The sequence below is a fragment of the Fimicolochytrium jonesii genome, assembly GCF_025526975.1.
Source record: "Fimicolochytrium jonesii strain JEL569 chromosome Unknown EV422scaffold_38, whole genome shotgun sequence".
Taxonomy (NCBI): Eukaryota; Fungi; Chytridiomycota; class Chytridiomycetes; order Spizellomycetales; family Powellomycetaceae; genus Fimicolochytrium; species Fimicolochytrium jonesii.
Window position 1 is genome coordinate 161,205 of NW_026515705.1, and position 16,750 is coordinate 177,954.

Consider the following 16,750-nt stretch of genomic DNA (forward strand, 5'->3'; position numbering starts at 1 on the left):
GTCCATATCCAAACAAAAAAAACGGTCCACTACGCCGTCTCGCCCTCAGCTATCCCCCCACAGCATCCTCGCCCACAATCCCCTCTTGCTCCTGATCTTCCTCCCCTTCCTCACTCCACTCCCACTCCCCCTCCTCCCCCTCCCCCCCCTCCCCCGCAGAAATCATCTCCAACCTCCTCCTCAACTCCCTCTCCTGGCACTCCAGCCCCTCCAGCTCCCTCCTCAGTCTCGCCGAGCCTTGCGACGAGACGGAGGAGCGGCGGTGGCGGCGGAGGGAGGAGGAGGAGGCGCGCCGGCGGCGGACGGTTGTCGTGTTGCCCGGGGGTTGATGTGCGGGGGACTGGGACGGGTTGTTGGTGGGCTGGGCGATGCCGACGATGTCGCGCCAGGGGGTTGGCGATGGGCCGGTGGGCTTGGGGTGGGGTTCGGACCCGGGGGCGGGTGGGTTGGTAGGCTCTGGGTGCACGACGACGGCGGGTGGCGCGCCGGGGGATGGCGACACGGCCCGGGGGGAGGTTCGCGCAACGGCGAGGAGGGTGCTGATGGGGGGCAGGGTTGTGGTCGGGGGTGCTGAAGTGTCTGGGCCGTTAACTTGATGCGTCCCTGTGGCGGGATCATCCGTAGCTGTTTCGCGGCCCCCGTCGTCCGCAGCATCTGCACCGCTCGCCTTTTCCTCCACCCCACCCGCCTCCCTCCTCCTCACAGGCCTCGAAGGCGACTCCTCCTCCTCCGCCTCCTCCGACCACGCTACCCTCCCCGGCGTGAAGAGCCCCGATGCCTCTCCTCCACCCTTTCTCCTACTCTTAACCACACTCCGCCCCGGCGTCATCCCAAACGCCTCGGCCATCAAAATCCCCATCGTGCGCGCGACTTTGTTGTTTTGTTGTTGGCGGGGTGTCATCGCTGGCATTGCTGCTGGGCGATGGGGGCGGGGCGTGCGGGTGGGGTGCTGGTGGTGGTGGGGTGGGGAGGGGTTTGATTTCGAAGAGGGGTTGAAGATGTTGTCGGAGGAGATAGGCGGGGGGCGGGGGAGGTTTTCGTCGGTTGTTGTTGTGGCAGGCTGTATATAAGGACGAAAAGGACATGAGTTTGATTGATTCCGTCAGCGACGACCTAGGCGCGCAGAGCAAGTTGTTTTTACCTGCGGCTTTCCTTTGGGAACCCGTATCGCACCGGCATACATAGACTTCCTCTTCAGTTCCTCCACCGGGACCTACAAACATCTCACAGCATCAGCACATGCCCCCGCCAACCCCCAGAAAAGCAACATCCAACCCCACCTGCTCCTGCAAAGTCCCCAAACCCCCACCCGCCCTCCTCACCGCGGTCGTGACCCTCCTCGCCCCACCCATCGTCCCCCGCTTCGTCTCCACCCTCGCGGCCCCTCTCCCCATCCCAGCCTTGGTATCCAGCTCATTCGAATCGCAGCTGTTCAGGATATCCGCCAACGCGGCGTTATTGAACTCGTCGGACGGATCTTTTCGGGGTTGTTTGCGGAGCGCGGTGCGGGCGGGACCGGAGAGCCCGGTGCGGATGACCCCGCCGACTGTTGGTTTTGGTTGTGGGGCGTCGAGCGCGGGTGGATGCAGTGGGCGAGCGGCGGGTTTGGATTGCCGTAAGGGGGAGGTTGAAAAGGCCGGTTTCGTCGTCGTCCTCGCAGCCGGAACGATAGGCTTCTTCACAACGGGCTTCACACCACCCCCAGTCTCCATCCTGCCAAGATGATCTTTCCGCGCGGCCGTGGCGGCGGTCGATTTCGGGTTCTTGAGTTTGGACTCGAGCTTTGATTCCCATTTCTGGTGCAGTTTGCTGAAATCGGGGACGGGTTTCACGTTGCTTTTCGTCTAAGGCGGGGGTGGAGTGATATTTAGTTAAGCGTCTTTTTCGCTTTTAGAGTTGCGAGGAGGAGGCTAGGTGGTTCGTTCATACCGACGTTCTGAGCGGTATTTTGGACCCTTTCCCGGGTGCAGCGTCGGTCACCGAAGACATTGCGGGCGAATGTATCTTTGGCGATGCGTGCGAAGGTAAGTCACAGTCCCTTGTCGGTTCCCGTCCTTGGAAGCCGTTGGTCGTTGGGCTTCAGAGTTCAAGTCTGGGGGGTGTGCCATCTTCCCAGCGTCCCATCACACGCGCCTGTAAAACTGCTGTCCGTTGGACCTTTGCGACAAATACTTGACATTCCGACTTGCATCGCCTTCGCCCACTGAGAGTCTTGGGGCTCCCCCAATACAACATATACACACGGTGACTACCCCCAACATGTCGGCCAGCCAATGTCCCACCAGGCTGCAGGCCAGCCTCACAAACTCCATACGGCGAGGCCTATTCTTCTCTGTCGGGCAACCTCGGCCACGAAAAGGTCAGTCATTCATGGAACACTTCAAATAGGTGGAGACATCGGCGTGCGAGGAGGGTTCTAAACCAATGGCACAGGCTACAATGCAGCGTCCAGATTATTCTGCACCAATACCGCCCGTCGGAAAGAGTCCAAAGTCCCGCATTACAAACCGCTTCAAACCGTCCGTCAATTCAACCCCCACCTCAACTACCGCCACATCCGGGACAACGCCGCATCCATCAAACAAAACCTCCTAAACCGCAACGTACAAGACGTCGACGTCGATCTCATCATCCAGCTGTACGGCCAGTTCGTACGAACCGATTTCTCACTCGCCGAATTACGCCGGGCGCGGAACCAAAACACGGCTGCGATGAAGACATGTGGGCGGGACGCTGAAGCTGAACGGAAACAGTTAGCGGAGGCGGGGCGGGAGTTGAAGAAGGTGATTGCGGCGAAGGAGGCGGAGAAGGTGGACCTACAGGCGAAGTTGTACGAGGAAGCAAGACATTTACCGAATGATACATTCCCGGGCTCACCGATCGGGGACGAGTCGCTGGCGAAGGTGCTGTCTACGCATCTCACCCCGCGGTCATCCACCTTCGCATCCGGCGCGGCGTTGCGGACACATATGGAAATCGCCTCGCTGCACGACCTGGTCGATTTCGACCGCGCCGGCAAAGTCAGCGGATCGAGTTTCTACTATTTACGCAACATGGGCGCGATGCTGGAGATGGCGTTGACACGGTACGCGATGGATGTGTGTATATCGCACGGGTTTGTGCCGATGATCACGCCGGATGTAGTCAGGCATGAGGTGCTGGAGGCGTGTGGGTTCCATCCGCGGTCGGAGGATCCGCAGACGTATTACATTGCCCCGCAGACGGGTGCTGTGGAACAACAGGGCGCCGCGAGGGATCCGATGCAGCTGTTGTTGACCGCCACGGCCGAGTTCCCGTTGGCAGCGGCCCACGCGAACGAGACGTTGCATCTGTCGTCTCTCCCGATCAAACAAGTCGCCTCGTCCCACGCCTTTCGCGCAGAAGGGCTCTCCGGCGCCCTCAACCGAGGCCTTTACCGTGTCCACCAGTTCACAAAAGTCGAGATGTTTGCACTGACGACAAAAGAAACCAGCGATACCGTCTTTGCCGAAATGGTGAACGTGCAAAAGATCCTGTACAAGGGTCTCGACCTCTGTTTCCGCGAACTCGAGATGCCGACGCAGGATCTGGGTGCGCCCGCGTACCGCAAGATCGATATCGAGGCGTGGATGCCTGGCCGACAAAGCTGGGGGGAGATTTCGAGCGCTTCGATTTGCACGGATTTTCAGTCGAGGAGGTTGAATATGAAGTACTTTACGGGGTCATCGACCGCTGCCGGTGCGACGGGGACGACGGGACATACGGATTTCGTGCATACGATCAACGGGACGGCGTGTGCTGTCCCGCGACTCATCATTGCGTTGCTGGAGACGCATCAACATGAGAATGGTGATGTCGACGTGCCTGAGGTCTTACGGCCTTATCTGTGGGGCATCACCACAATGAGGGCTGGACAGAGCGTTCAGGAGATGATTGCAAACAAAGGGAGTCCGAACATCCCGTAGAGTCAGTAGGTTCAATAGTGAACCAGAACCGTCAGCCCCGAAGAGACACCCGGCGTACTAGTCGTAGATCGTTGTTGATAAATTAAATCTAATATGTACAGTTGGGTATTATCCGCCTCCATGTCTGAAAAACGCCGTCCGTCTCATTGCGCTGGCCTGTTCCTCAACTCCCCCTCTTCTTCTCTCAGCAGTTTCCGCTCCTCCAATAGCTTGAGTATCCGTTGCTCCTGCATTGCGTTGAATTCCAGTCAGCATACTTTCATGAGTCTCTCAACCCGTCATCTCCCAACCCATGGAGCCATCAACAACATCAACCATCAACCCATCGACAACCATCAACATGGAGCGGATGGCTGAACGATACCCCTGCTCGCTCCGCTCGCGACAAGGAGGAGAGTTTGGGCTGCTGTGTGATGCGCAATCCTGGCCCTCCGGCGCAAAACCCCCTGGGCCTACGGCTCAGTTTGGCTCGCTTCCGCTCGGAACCCTCAAGCATCTCTACGCCCCGCTTAGCCCTGACTCCGGCGCAGTTGGCCTCTATTTCCTCGTCGCAGTCAGTCGTCCCGCTCAGTTCACCTCACCTTATCATGGGTCACCGCGACGTTCGCCATATACGTCGCCAAAACCACACTCCCAAAGATCACAAGTCCAACCTTCGTCACTGACCACGCCCACGAACGCTTTTGGCGCGGCGGTGCGAGTGATGCAGCGGCCTGTTGGCGTGCTCTTAGGGCGGCGCTGTATGTTTCGATTGTGGGTGGATGCGACTCCTGTTGGGTTGCGGGTATTGGGGTGGTGGTGGTGTTGGGGCGGAGGGTGGGGGATGGATTGCGGAGGATGCGGGAGCAGTACATTTTGGGCTGATTTCCAAGGAGTGAGTGAAGACACCGGAGTAGCGAGCAGGACCTGATTGACCAGCAGCGACCTTGATCTCCAGCGGTTGTCAATTCCAGTCCTGACTGTCGTTGGGGCGGGTTGTGTCGAAAGCATCGATTTGTTTAGGACCTTCTGGCTAAGTTCTAACCCTAACCCTCGTTTAGCTCGCCCGCCACAGACCGGCAACCACGCGCTGCCTCCTCTTTCATCAGGGACTCGGGAGGGGGAACCGTCACATGTTGCAAGGCGGGCGGAGGGAGGAGGAGGGTCTGGGGGTGGTTAGGATACGGTTAGTCACACCCGCAGACACGCTTTCCCAAACAGTGCCGCAAAATAAATATCCTCAACTTACATACAGCACATACAGCACATACCTCTATCATAAGGCAGGGGGGTGGCCCAAAGTGAGGCTTCTCCCATCTCATCCGAGGTCTTTTCCGTTTTTCGCCCAAACAAGGTTTTTTCTCTCGTCGCTCCCAACCTCCCCCCATCTACACGATCGGGTGGCGCCCCCCGACAACACCATATATACCTCCCGGCTTTGGCCTCGTACGTACAGTACATATCCCAGACACAGGCGTCCTGTGGAGATACCTTCGTTCCACTGCATTCGAACCTGCACCACCACCAGGCACTGCAAACGTCGGAGAGAGTGACAGTTGCGTAAATCACACTCACATCGCTCACTTCAACAACCACATACCCCCGGCTCTTGTAACAAGCATCATGGACGACTCCTCAGCATCTCCAGCACCGGCCACGGCCGATGCCAACGGGAGCGCGGCAACCCTAACGAACCCCCAAGTCGCCGCCGCCGCCGCCGGCCAACAACAACATGGGCCTGCTTACAACGCCCACAATGGGCGCGCCACTGTCCCATCAGTACTGGTCTACGAGCCTACCGGTGCCCTCGGTGTAAAGAAGGACGACGGTCTCGCAACAGCCTCCCCAACCTCCCCCGCAAACCTCCGTTCTCCCTCCACCCGCACCCGCACAACTTCCCACACCGACCACAGCGGCCGTCCCCGCCTCTCAACCCAACTGTCCCGCTCAGACCTCATCGAGCGCAAACACCACGCCCGCAAGATCCGCAATGAGTCGAGGAACTCGTACACCGAGATCCTGCGTGTGCGCGCGAGTGTCATTCCCAGGGTGTTGGTTCCGAGTCTTTTGCATACCGTTTGGGCGGCCTTGTGGACGACGTTGTATCAGGTGGCCGGGTGGAGGTGGATTTCGATCCCGCCGCAGTTGATTACGATTTTGGGTGTCGTTATTTCTCTGTTGTTGGTTTTCAGGACCAATACGGCTTACGATCGGTGAGTACCGCGAGCGGAGCTATTCACATTGCGCCGGAGGCGGCAATCCTTCCTTCACGTCAGCTCTTAGCGAACAGCGGCGAGCGTTGCACTCTTTGCGAGCAGCTCCCGCCCGACAATTCGTTAACGCACTTCGAATCTCGATGGTGGCGCGTTCCGTGGTTTTTTTTTTTTTGGCGGATCCATCCATTGACATCCTCCATTCCCTCCTCCCACCCACAGCTACTGGGAAGGCCGTCGTGTCTGGGGCACCCTCATCACGCAAATCCGGAACCTCGCCCGGTTCGTCTGGATCGGCGTGCAGACCCCCGACACGGCCCTCGTCTACGAAAAGAAGGGGGCCATGAACCTCCTTCTCGGCTTTGCCGTCGCGACCAAGCACTACCTGAGGAGCGAACTTGGCCACAAGTATGCGGATCTGCACCATTTGCTGGTGCATTTGCCCGAATTCAGGTCGGGCGCAAAGGACCCGAATGTCAAGAATTTGCCGTTGGAGATCAGTTTCCATATTAGTTCTTATATTGCCGCTTGTCGGCAGAAGGGTAGGCAGTCAATCACCGTTTTGCCATTGGGCCGTGCACCCGAATCGAAACCCATTTACTAATTGATTCCCTCATCCTCATCATTATTTTCTCTCTTCTTGCAGAATTGATCGACGTCTCGCAACAAACAGCAATGGTCAACGCCCTCTCCTCCATGATCGACTGCCTCACCTCCTTCGAGCGCATCCGCAACACTCCGATCCCCATCGCCTACTCCGTCCACCTCCAACAGACGCTGACGCTGTACATCCTCGCCCTGCCGTTCCAGCTCGTCAGCGTGCTGTACTGGGGGACTATACCTGTGTGCTGGATCGCCGCGTTCACCATGTTGGGGATTGAGTGTATTGGGGGGGAGATTGAGAACCCGGTATGTCTGATCGCTTTAACCCCTTTGATGCTTGCCCCGCCGCCGATCTACTTTTACTTACATTCCGCATCTCTTTCCCATTTTTTCCAGTTCGGCTACGACGAAAACGACCTCCAAGTCGAAGAATTCTGCCGGTCCACCCGCGAAGAGCTGCTGAGGGTCATGGTCCGCCCGCAGACGCTCGACCCAGCGACATGGGGCGCGCCGTTCGTTGAAGGCGAGTTCAAGGATCTGGAGACGATGGTGAGGAGTGCGGGGGGCAGTGTAGATTTGAGAAGGGGGGCGGAGGAGGTCGGGATTGTGATTGAGGAGGTTGGGGGGGATGTGAACAGGAAGTGAGGGACTGGTTGAGGGTTATTTACTGGTTCTGAGATGTGTTTTTTGCATGGACGTTGGGTGAGATATTTTTTCCTTGCCATATCGGCGTAGTGGGACATTCGAATCAAAGACAGGCTTTCTTTGCATTTTGCGTTAGTCTTGCCGCGTAACTTCATGTGACATGTATTATACTGCATTCGAGGCGTGAAAATCCACATCAATGTCATATTTACTGCCTGGTCTCAATTTTTTGTCGTTCTTGTCGGTATTTCACCTGGTGAAAGTTCTTAAAAGCTCCGCCTGAGTGGGGGAGAACCCCAGACTCCCAGAGACGTTGGTAGGTTAGAAGCATGCCCCACACGCCAATTGTGACATATTCAACATATATAACAAATAGTGACTTTTATTGTACAATTGGTTAGATGATCCCCGCTTTCTACAATAAACATAAAAAACAGCTGCAACAACATTACCACGGGGAAAGGTCTTCGGCGTACATGCGCAGAGGTACGAGAGACGGCGTCTCTAGCATTTGGAACATGTGGCGACCGGAACGAAAGGACTCGATGGTCAGGGTCCCCCCCAACATCCTGAGCATCTCACGCGGTGGGGGCGCACGGAATGTCAAAGGTGCCGAATATGCGATGGTGCGTGTAGTGCAGCAGTGGGATGTGCTTATGGAAAGCCCGCTTGTCTTTGGCCCACGCCAAGGCGCAAGGAAACCCGCAAAAGTAGCCGTAGGTGGAGAGCGTATCGTGCGGCGCCTCCGCGCTAAGCCGCACCGGCAACCGTGCAGACGCATGCTGGAAAGGGTGGCAACACCACCAGCAAGCGTTGCACCCCATCCTTGGGTGCGATCTCGTAGTAAGGCTGTGGGTTTGCGTCGGACGCTGCACAATGTCGTCCGAAGCATCGTTATGCGGAAGGGCAGATGCTTTTCCAAAGTGGGGGACCAAACTACCGTTGTCTACATAGGGATCATGCGGTCTCCGAGTAGAGGCGGACGTAGGGGGATCCTTTGGGCACAAGTCAAATGTACGGGGAACGGCATTGAGCTTCACGAAGACATCTTTTTTGCTCCCCATCTCATCTCTCCCTGTGCACCTACCTATCCTTGTATGGTCTTATATGGTGTTTGCCTTGTGGGATACGTCGGTCAATGGCTTTCCAATGGCTGCATGATGATCACAAGCGGATCGTATACATTTGAAACCCTACGAGCCGGACTCTGCAAGTGCGGCATGACGGAAGATCGAGAAGAGGACGGCTATGACGGAGACGATCTTGCGCAAATAGCTGAGGACTTTGAACTAGCAGATCGTCTTATTCCAGTTTATAGCGATCGTTCCCGCAATCGGTTCTGGCTCGTTACTGAGCACTCCGGGGAGTTTTATAGTTGGTGTCCGCCAACGTGGACGATGGAGAAGCTGGGTATGGGACTTGAGAATGCGATAGAAGCAGCAATAGGAGGGAAGCTGCAGGCGATGGAGGCAAAAAGCGACAGCACCGGACGCTAACCCTAACCCAACCGTTGTAGAGGGGTTCCGGATGGCGGATCTCTAAAGTGTTCATACGGGTCCCAAACATCGCAGTCGGATGCCCCCACGGTGAAATCAAACGCGTCAACGTCACGCGTCAACTCCGCCGACACTTGTCCACTTCTGCCCACTTTCTTCGCACCCGCAGAACGTAACAAAAAGCAGCTTGCACACTCCAACAGGACCCTGCAAGACGGATCCAAGTTCAACATCGCCGCTACGCGCACCCCTTTCGAGCCGCCCGCCTAATTTGTTGCAGCGAAACGCGTACAAAAACTTGATTGCCAATACACTTTGAGACATCGCATCTTTGAACTGACTACAGATTGCTTACAGGGATAACCCGATCCGCGCAGTAACTTACGCCGCTTTGGATCGGTGAGGAAAAATAGTAGCGGCCTTGCCAGATCGGCCTGTCAAAGGCTTTCCACTTTCTCCCACAAGGGATATAGTAGCTTGTGTTCCTCCCTGGAGCTCAGCGCCCGGATCATGCGGTGATGACAATAAAGCCTTGGGCCCAAGGACCGTTTTGCGGGATCTTCGTGAGTCCGTTTGTTACGACAATGACGGGGCTCTAACTGTACATGCCGCACTACGACGATCGAAACCCATTGTTATGAACCGGTCGGACGAAGCAGGAGGGTACATTGTATTGACAGCGTATTGACAGATACTATAGACCAGTACAGGACTATGAAAGGGAATAACTGGCGTTGATCTGCTAGAGAGCAAAGGGGGGCCGTACAGGGGAGTGCTATTCATATCGGGAGAGCGGAGTGGGGGTAGCAGCGATATTAATAGGTGACTCGTTGCTGACACGCACTTCTGACAGACTGTGACACAGTATCACAAGCCAGGGTTCCGGTGCCGTGACTCGTGGCTTGACTGTGGACTTTATGGTGTGGACGGTACGTCCATAACACCCATCTCACATGGCCATGCCCATGTCCGCCATGCCCTGCGCCACATCTGCAGCAGTCATCTTTCTAGCAACACAGTACTTCCTCGCGACGACTGGACCAATCAGCAACACGTTGTCCCGGTAGCATTTCACTGGACGGAATCAATATTCGTAAATTCGCTGCGTTCATCAAGAGCAGGAAGAGAGGAGAAGACTTACAGTAGGTCTGTCTTTTCATCATGGTCATCATCCCTGTGGTTGCGAGGTTCATCAGCATCTGGGTCGCTGGCTTGTTGGTCATGGTCGTCGTGGTCATGGCGGTGAGTGGGTTGGTCAGCACTGGAGTAATAGGCGTGGTGGCCACCGTTGTCATGCCGGTAGCAGGGTTCATCACAGGAGTGACCGGCATAGTCGTCCCGCCAGTGGCCGGGTTCACCAACCAAATAACAGGTGCGGTCATCGTCGTCATGCCGGTGGCGGGGTTCACCATTGGAATAACTGGCTTATTGATCGTCGTCACTGCCGGGTTCAAAGTGCCTGCACCCATAGGCAAAATGGCAGTGCCCATCCCAGTGGTGAGTGGTGCGCCGACTACTGGCGGGGTTACTACCTGGATGGCCGGAGGCGTGGTAGTGTAAGGGTAGAACTGCGAGGGTGAAAACCTGGGAGTTAGTGTACTGTACACCAAAAAACCATTAAAGCCACAAGAAATGACAATGTGCGATGCTTACCATTCCACTACCATCCTCGCCCTCATACATCCGTCCACGATTCATTCCCCCCCTGCTACGGCTCGGCGAATAATCAGCGTATCTCGTTTGATCATAATTCCTGTACTTCTTCACTTGCATTGGCTGGCCGTAGTTTTCCGCATGCTTGAACCGGCCGTACCCGAACTCCGCGGAGGGTCGTCTTTGTTGATACTCTGCGTAACGAGGTCCGTAAGCTTGTGCCGTGGCAAAGAAGGCGAAGAACGGAATGAGGAATTTGAGAATGTTGGCGGGGTACATGCTTGCAGGTCGCGCGGGGAATTCAGTGGGAAAAAGAATTGGAGGAGGAGTTGTTGAGGTGAATGGTCGGGGTGCCTGGAACGGAATGACTTTTATAGCCTTTGGCGGGAGAAGGACTGGCTTGAGCTACCCCCTAGGGGAACGCTGAACGGACAGCCACCTGGTGGGCTTGTCACTACCATCGTGCGGCAGGGAGGCTTGGTGCATGCCGCAGCGGTCAGTAATTAAGGGCAATGACTGAAGCCTTTCTGTCAAAATACTGCCAACTGTTAGCGCTTGTCACTGCGCCGAGGGCTTGGAGGGTCTTCGCCCGCAGCGGCAAAAGGGTAGGGTGAGAAGCCTTGCTGTCAAAATGTTTTTGTCATAAACTGTCAAACTCTGCCGCCCTAGGGCTTGCATTATGCCGCAGCGGCGTGCGGCATTACGGCGATTGCCGTTGTGAGTTAAGCCTAAGGCTTGGGTATGCCACAGCGGCAAGAAGGCTTGCTTAAACATAGGTGGGCGCTGTGGGCGATGGGGATATAAAGACGTGATGCCTCTTCTCGCAACGAACTCGGTCCATCTCACGTCTTCCGCAAAATCACCCAGTACTCGCCTACATTTGTCCAGCTCTCGCTCTGCACCACATCTCGCAGAGTCACACCTACTCTCTCACACTCCAACTTCCGAGACAACAGTTATGAATGTCGCCTTTGCCATTCTCTGCCTTTTTGGTATGCTTCGCATAGTCGTCCATTTGTATTCGTCATGTACAATCCTCAACGGCATCGTTTTTCTGCGCACATTACAGTCACCACCGGGCTTGCTGCACCTATACCAAACATCTTTGACGACATCGGCAGCGCCATATCTGGCGCAGTCTCCGACCCCGCAGGCACCCTCATGAGCGCTGTCAATGCCCTCAACGGTGTAGACCCTGGCGTGCGTGCCGCTTTCTCTGCTACGCAACAGATTGTAAAGGTTTCTGTCTCTGAATTGCAAGCTGAGGCGGAAGCTGCTGCGCAAGCTGCTGTTCCCGTTGCAGAGGATGCTGGACTGACTGCTGCACAAGCTGTTGGAATGACTGCGCCTGGGGCAGCTGTGGAAATGGCGGTGTTGTCGCCGGAACTGGCGGCACAAGTGGTAGCGCCGGAGGCAGCGGCAGAGGCGGCCGTACTTCCGGAAGCAGTAGAGGCGGCGGTGCTGGTGGGATAATGTATCGTTTTAGTGAATCTTAGTTTTCCACAATTTGTTTATATGTAACCCTTCCACAATTTGTTTATATGTAACACATGAGATCAAAACTTGGAACTTGCGTGTTCTCAAGACGGCTGCTGGGGAATCAGGATGGGGAGCGGAGGGGAGCTGGCTATTTATGCTTTTCTGGGAAGGCATGGGGAGGTGTGGGCAAGCAGAGAGCACGGAACAAGAGAGAAGGTAGAGGATACGCCAAGGGTGGGGAAGTATAGGGAATAGAAGAAGGGAGAAGATGTGGGCTGCGTGTGGCTACGTGCGGCTGCGTGGTTCAGCAGGCCTCGGATTTCGACAGGGAGTTGACAGTGACAAGCTGTCAAATGCTTTTGTGATGAGGTAAGCTTTTGGTATGGGCGCGTCGTCCATAACAACGACGGGTCCATAACAAACGGGCGAGCGATTTGACGAGCATTGCTATTGCTGTGAACCTTCCAGACCATATGTAAGGCTAGCTCCGGGATAAACTTGACAATAGAAAAGCTCAGACTCCGACACCTCGACACTTCAGCAATGTGTTCCGGAGCGATCAGTCCGACAGCCTCCCCGAGAGAAGTGTATTTATACTGCATAACCAAGTATAACCAAAAAAAGCATGGATACAAGCACGCATCGGGAGCAGTGCGTTGCAAACGCCTGGAGTGCCCCACCTGCTCAGAAGGCAGTTGTACAGCAGATCACGATGAGTCGATTCAGTGATCTACAGAGCTTCAATCATCAATCATCCTGAATGAAGGTCATCCTAAACAGCGGCAAATTGTCCATAACACAAAGCAATTGTGGATGGTGCCCCGACAATGTGGGTGGTGCTCCGACAAAATGGCGCGGTGACGGTTACATGGACGAACGTGAAAACGAGGGCGACGAAGCTGCCACCGCGCCATTTTGTCGGAGTTGATTCGCGGCGGCTTGTCCATCCGGACGGCGAAGCTCGCCAGTGGGTCCCTACCCTAACCCAATGTGTGCAGCTGCTGTGGATGCTCAATTGCTTTTGCTTGTTTGTAGCAAAAATCATCACACCATTGTGGCTGATGGAGTGGCGTCCAACCAGGTTATTGAGCTATGAGAGGAAAGTCTTCTATCTGAGCTAGCGCTGATTTTGTATACCGTATGTATTGTGCTCGAAGGAAGGGCAGAGAAAGCGAGCGAAAATGCCGGTTGACGCGAGGGCGAACTAATAATGCCTCACCCGCCTGCCACGTCACAACCCGTCGCAACCACCCCAGCTCGCGACAGGTCTGCATCAAAAAGGACAACGTCCCAAACTCAAGTCCGCTCCCAACGTTCCCTACGCCATCCACTCGCATAGCGGAACACCCATCCTCATCATGCGTTCACCCCTACCCCTCCTATCAGGCCTCAGCCTCCTCCTCCTCACCCTCCTCACCCTCCTCACCGCCCCCGCACCCACAACCGCATCAGTGATCGGCATCGACTTTGGAGCAGAATGGTTCAAAGTCTCCCTCGTCAAAGGCGGCGTCCCGCTCGAGATTGTCCTGAACGCAGAGACGAAACGCAAGACCCCCGCGGTCGTGCTGGTTCGGGAGGGCGATCGCCGGTATGGGGCTGATGCGGTCGCTTTGGTGAGTTTCAACTCTCGCATTTCAGAGGATGATCACAACCCCCTTGGGAACAAGTGAAAGGTTTTGCTAACGCATCACGATAACAGTCCACCCGCTTCCCGCAAGACACGTACCCCTCCCTCAAAAACCTGCTCGGGAAACTCTACGAAGACCCCGTCGTCGCCGAGTACCGGCAGACATTCACCAACACGATGATCCGTGACCCCGAACGCGGGACGGTCGCTTTCAGGCATAATGAGACGACGACGTACTCCGTGGAGGAGCTGGTGGCGATGCAGCTGGCGTTTGCGAGGAAGCAGGCGGAGGCGAGCGGGGGGGAGTTTGTTGCTGGGGCTGTTATTACGGTGAGCAGGGGGTTGAGAGGGGGGTTGATAGGAAGAGGGGACTGATTTTTTTTTTTGTTTTTTTGGGATAGGTGCCGCCGTATTGGGGACAGTTCGAGCGTGCGGCGTTGTTGGAGGCTGCAAAGTTGGCTGAGTTGAGGGTGTTTGCTCTTATCAATGATGAGACTGCTGGTGCGTATGTGCGGCGAAATGCGCCCCTTTGCGTGGCCTTCTTCGGGGTTCCGGACCGGGGGCTAACTTCCTTTGGGAATCGGAACAGTCGCCGTGAACTACGCCAGTGCGAGGAACTTTCCCGAACCCCAGTACCACATCTTTTACGACATGGGCGCCGGAAGCACCGTGGCCGCGCTCGTGAGATTCAACACAACCTCAGGGAAAAAGACCGGAGGAGTCACCGAAATCGATGTGTTGGCGGTCGGCTACGACCCCAGTCTTGGCGGTCACTCCCTCGACGTCAAACTGCAGCGCTACCTAGCATCCGAAGCGGTCGCCAAGCTCGGCGACAAATTGAAGGGTGATCTCTACAAGGACTCCCGGGCGATGGCCAGACTCTTAAAGGAGGCGACCCGGGTAAAACAGATCCTGAGCGCAAACACGGAAACGACGTCCTCCATCGAGGGCCTGATCGAAGACCTGGACTTCCGGACCAAAATCACCCGAGCGAAGCTGGAGGAGCTGTGCAAAGACGAATACGCACGCGTTTCGGGACCCGTGGAGAGCGTGCTCAAGCAGGCAGACATCACGATCGACAAAATCAACTCGCTTGTTCTTGTCGGGGGTGGGGTTAGGGTGCCGTTCGTGCAGGCTGCGTTGACGGGGTTGGTTGGCGAGGCCAAGATTGCGAAGAACATCAATGGTGATGAGGCGGCGGTTATGGGGGCTGGGTTCCGGGCGGCTACTATTAGCCCGCAGTTCAGGGTTCGGGATATTCGCATCAAGGATATCAACCTGCTCCCGGCCGAGATTGCGTACGAGACTGAGCCTAAAGGTAAGCCCGACAGGCAGGCATCGCATGCGGAGGTCACGGGCCGTAGCTGATGTTCCTGACCAACCGTAGAAGGATCCACACCACGGACTATTCGCACTACCATCTTCAGCGACAAGACTCTGCTCGGGGCCAAGAAGCTCATGAACTTCAAGCGCAAGACTGACTTTGAGTTCGAGCTTACCTACAAGTATGTGCCTTCCCTTCCAATAAACCCTCTTTCCATTGACAATCGTACTCACAATTCTCCTGAACCTCGTACCCAGGTTGGATGGCCAACCCATCATCCTAACCTCCAAAATCGCCGGCCTGGCCGAAGCCATCGAAAGCCGCAAGAACCGAACCGTCGAGGAACCCAAAGTGAAGGCTCTCCTGGAACTCAGCGAGTCGGGAATCATCACTGTCACGGAAGCCACTGCGCAGTTCAGTGTTGAGGAGGCGGCGGCGGGCAAAGATGCACCTTCTATCAAAGGTGTGATGTGATTGACTTGTTCCTTTGCGGATTCGTTGGCTGATGTCTCACGTTGTGTACAGACACTGTATTGAACTTCTTCAAGGGCAAGAAGGGCGATGACAAGTCTGACGAGACTGAGTCGCAGAATGTGTCGGAGGAGGTCAACGTGAGTTCCTTCTCAGCTTCTTACCCTCTTTCCGTGTGTGTCGCTCAAGATGAAATCGTTTACCAGGCCGAGCTCCCGAAGTTGAACGCCACCACCAACGCCACAGCCCCGAAGGTCCTCACGGAAACCGCAAAGCTCAACCTCACCATCAGCTGGGCAACCGTGAAACCTATCTCGGAGGAGGCGCTTGCCGTGTCCAGAGCCAAGTATGTTTTACAACACATCAGACCATACACCCAATTTCACTTCCCGACCAAGTCTTCTTCCCCCCCTTATACAGACTCGCCCACCTCGAAAAAGCCGACTCCCACCGCCTCGCCCGCGAAGAAGCGCGGAACACCCTCGAATCCTTCTACTACTCCGCCAAACAGCTCCTCTTCGAAGACGACATCGAGCACACCTCCACAGAAGACGAGCGCAACATCTTTACCAAAGCATTCGACGAGATCTCCGACTGGCTCTACGACGCGGCTGACTCGGCGCCCATTGATGAACTCAAGGCGAAGCTGAAGTCGTTGAAGGATGTGCACTCGCCGTTGGTGTTTAAGCATAAGGAGCATCGGACCCGTGATAAGGCCGTGGAGGCGCTGAAGAGCGGGTTGGGGACGGCGAAATCGCTGTTGGTGGGGTTCCAGAACGCCACTTTGGGAAGCGCCGACGACACCGAGCCCCGGTACACGAAGCTGGAACTGTCGGCGTTTGAGGACCTCGTGACGGGGATGGAAGACTGGCTGACGAAGAAGTTGGAGGAACAGGCCAAGCTGAAACCCTACGAGACGCCGGTGCTTGTTGTGAAGGAGTTGAAGAAACGGGCGAAGGCGGTTGAAGCTGAGGCGCAGAAGTTGTTGTTGAAGCCGATCAAGCGGAAGACGAAGAGTCAGAGTAGCAAGACTACCTCTACGTCGACTTCTACTGCGACGGCTACGTCTACGAACACGACGACCTCCACCACCACGACGAGCACGAAAGCGACTATCCCAGCTGAGACCGTGACCGAAACCGAGACCGCGTCCCAATCGACGCCCACCGCGTCCTCAGACAAGACTGACCCCGAGACGCCGGCGCCAGAGGCGAAGCATGATGAGTTGTAGATGATGGTTTTATGATTCCCTTGCCGCAACCCTCTCTCGTTAGGCGACTAGACAGGGCTAGAATATTAATTTGTTTTTCGTTCCT

The 16,750-nt window shown here is 55.9% G+C and overlaps 8 protein-coding genes across 8 annotated transcripts; 6 read left to right on the plus strand and 2 right to left on the minus strand.

The window, feature by feature from the left end:
- Positions 1 to 24: 24 nt before the first annotated feature.
- EV422DRAFT_581551 (uncharacterized protein) lies at positions 25 to 2,143 on the minus strand. Its single transcript, XM_053073376.1, has 4 exons — positions 1,930 to 2,143; positions 1,281 to 1,844; positions 1,142 to 1,213; positions 25 to 1,060 (listed from the first exon to the last, which is right to left on the minus strand). Exons 1-4 carry the CDS (start codon positions 1,987 to 1,989, stop codon positions 50 to 52), a joined length of 1,707 nt encoding a protein of 568 aa, XP_052921299.1. The 5' UTR covers positions 1,990 to 2,143; the 3' UTR covers positions 25 to 49.
- On the plus strand, positions 2,144 to 4,003 carry EV422DRAFT_546319 (uncharacterized protein). The gene is made up of 2 exons (XM_053071529.1): positions 2,144 to 2,359; positions 2,434 to 4,003. Exons 1-2 carry the CDS (start codon positions 2,260 to 2,262, stop codon positions 3,942 to 3,944), a joined length of 1,611 nt encoding a protein of 536 aa, XP_052921300.1. The 5' UTR covers positions 2,144 to 2,259; the 3' UTR covers positions 3,945 to 4,003.
- On the plus strand, positions 4,004 to 4,970 carry EV422DRAFT_546322 (uncharacterized protein). Its single transcript, XM_053071530.1, has one exon. The coding sequence runs from the start codon at positions 4,237 to 4,239 to the stop codon at positions 4,852 to 4,854; it is 618 nt and encodes a 205-aa protein (XP_052921301.1). The 5' UTR covers positions 4,004 to 4,236; the 3' UTR covers positions 4,855 to 4,970.
- Positions 4,971 to 5,195: 225 nt separating this feature from the next.
- EV422DRAFT_546323 (Bestrophin, RFP-TM, chloride channel-domain-containing protein) lies at positions 5,196 to 7,613 on the plus strand. Its single transcript, XM_053071531.1, has 4 exons — positions 5,196 to 6,136; positions 6,359 to 6,678; positions 6,783 to 7,045; positions 7,136 to 7,613. The coding sequence occupies exons 1-4, from the start codon at positions 5,547 to 5,549 to the stop codon at positions 7,382 to 7,384; spliced, it is 1,422 nt and encodes a 473-aa protein (XP_052921302.1). The 5' UTR covers positions 5,196 to 5,546; the 3' UTR covers positions 7,385 to 7,613.
- EV422DRAFT_546325 (uncharacterized protein) lies at positions 7,614 to 8,918 on the plus strand. The gene has a single exon (XM_053071532.1). It carries the CDS (start codon positions 7,786 to 7,788, stop codon positions 8,878 to 8,880), a length of 1,095 nt encoding a protein of 364 aa, XP_052921303.1. The 5' UTR covers positions 7,614 to 7,785; the 3' UTR covers positions 8,881 to 8,918.
- An 828-nt stretch (positions 8,919 to 9,746) lies between these two features.
- On the minus strand, positions 9,747 to 10,923 carry EV422DRAFT_296815 (uncharacterized protein). The gene is made up of 3 exons (XM_053066064.1): positions 10,534 to 10,923; positions 10,022 to 10,448; positions 9,747 to 9,954 (listed from the first exon to the last, which is right to left on the minus strand). The coding sequence occupies exons 1-3, from the start codon at positions 10,810 to 10,812 to the stop codon at positions 9,830 to 9,832; spliced, it is 831 nt and encodes a 276-aa protein (XP_052921304.1). The 5' UTR covers positions 10,813 to 10,923; the 3' UTR covers positions 9,747 to 9,829.
- Positions 10,924 to 11,203: 280 nt separating this feature from the next.
- EV422DRAFT_623555 (uncharacterized protein) lies at positions 11,204 to 12,110 on the plus strand. The gene is made up of 2 exons (XM_053074229.1): positions 11,204 to 11,525; positions 11,603 to 12,110. Exons 1-2 carry the CDS (start codon positions 11,345 to 11,347, stop codon positions 12,004 to 12,006), a joined length of 585 nt encoding a protein of 194 aa, XP_052921305.1. The 5' UTR covers positions 11,204 to 11,344; the 3' UTR covers positions 12,007 to 12,110.
- Positions 12,111 to 13,370: 1,260 nt separating this feature from the next.
- EV422DRAFT_509916 (Hsp70 protein-domain-containing protein) lies at positions 13,371 to 16,665 on the plus strand (the record flags this gene model as incomplete). Its single annotated transcript, XM_053068883.1, has 9 exons — positions 13,371 to 13,625; positions 13,712 to 13,969; positions 14,041 to 14,140; positions 14,229 to 14,957; positions 15,027 to 15,144; positions 15,221 to 15,426; positions 15,489 to 15,574; positions 15,641 to 15,780; positions 15,855 to 16,665. 9 exons carry the CDS (start codon positions 13,371 to 13,373, stop codon positions 16,663 to 16,665), a joined length of 2,703 nt encoding a protein of 900 aa, XP_052921306.1.
- Positions 16,666 to 16,750: the final 85 nt, after the last annotated feature.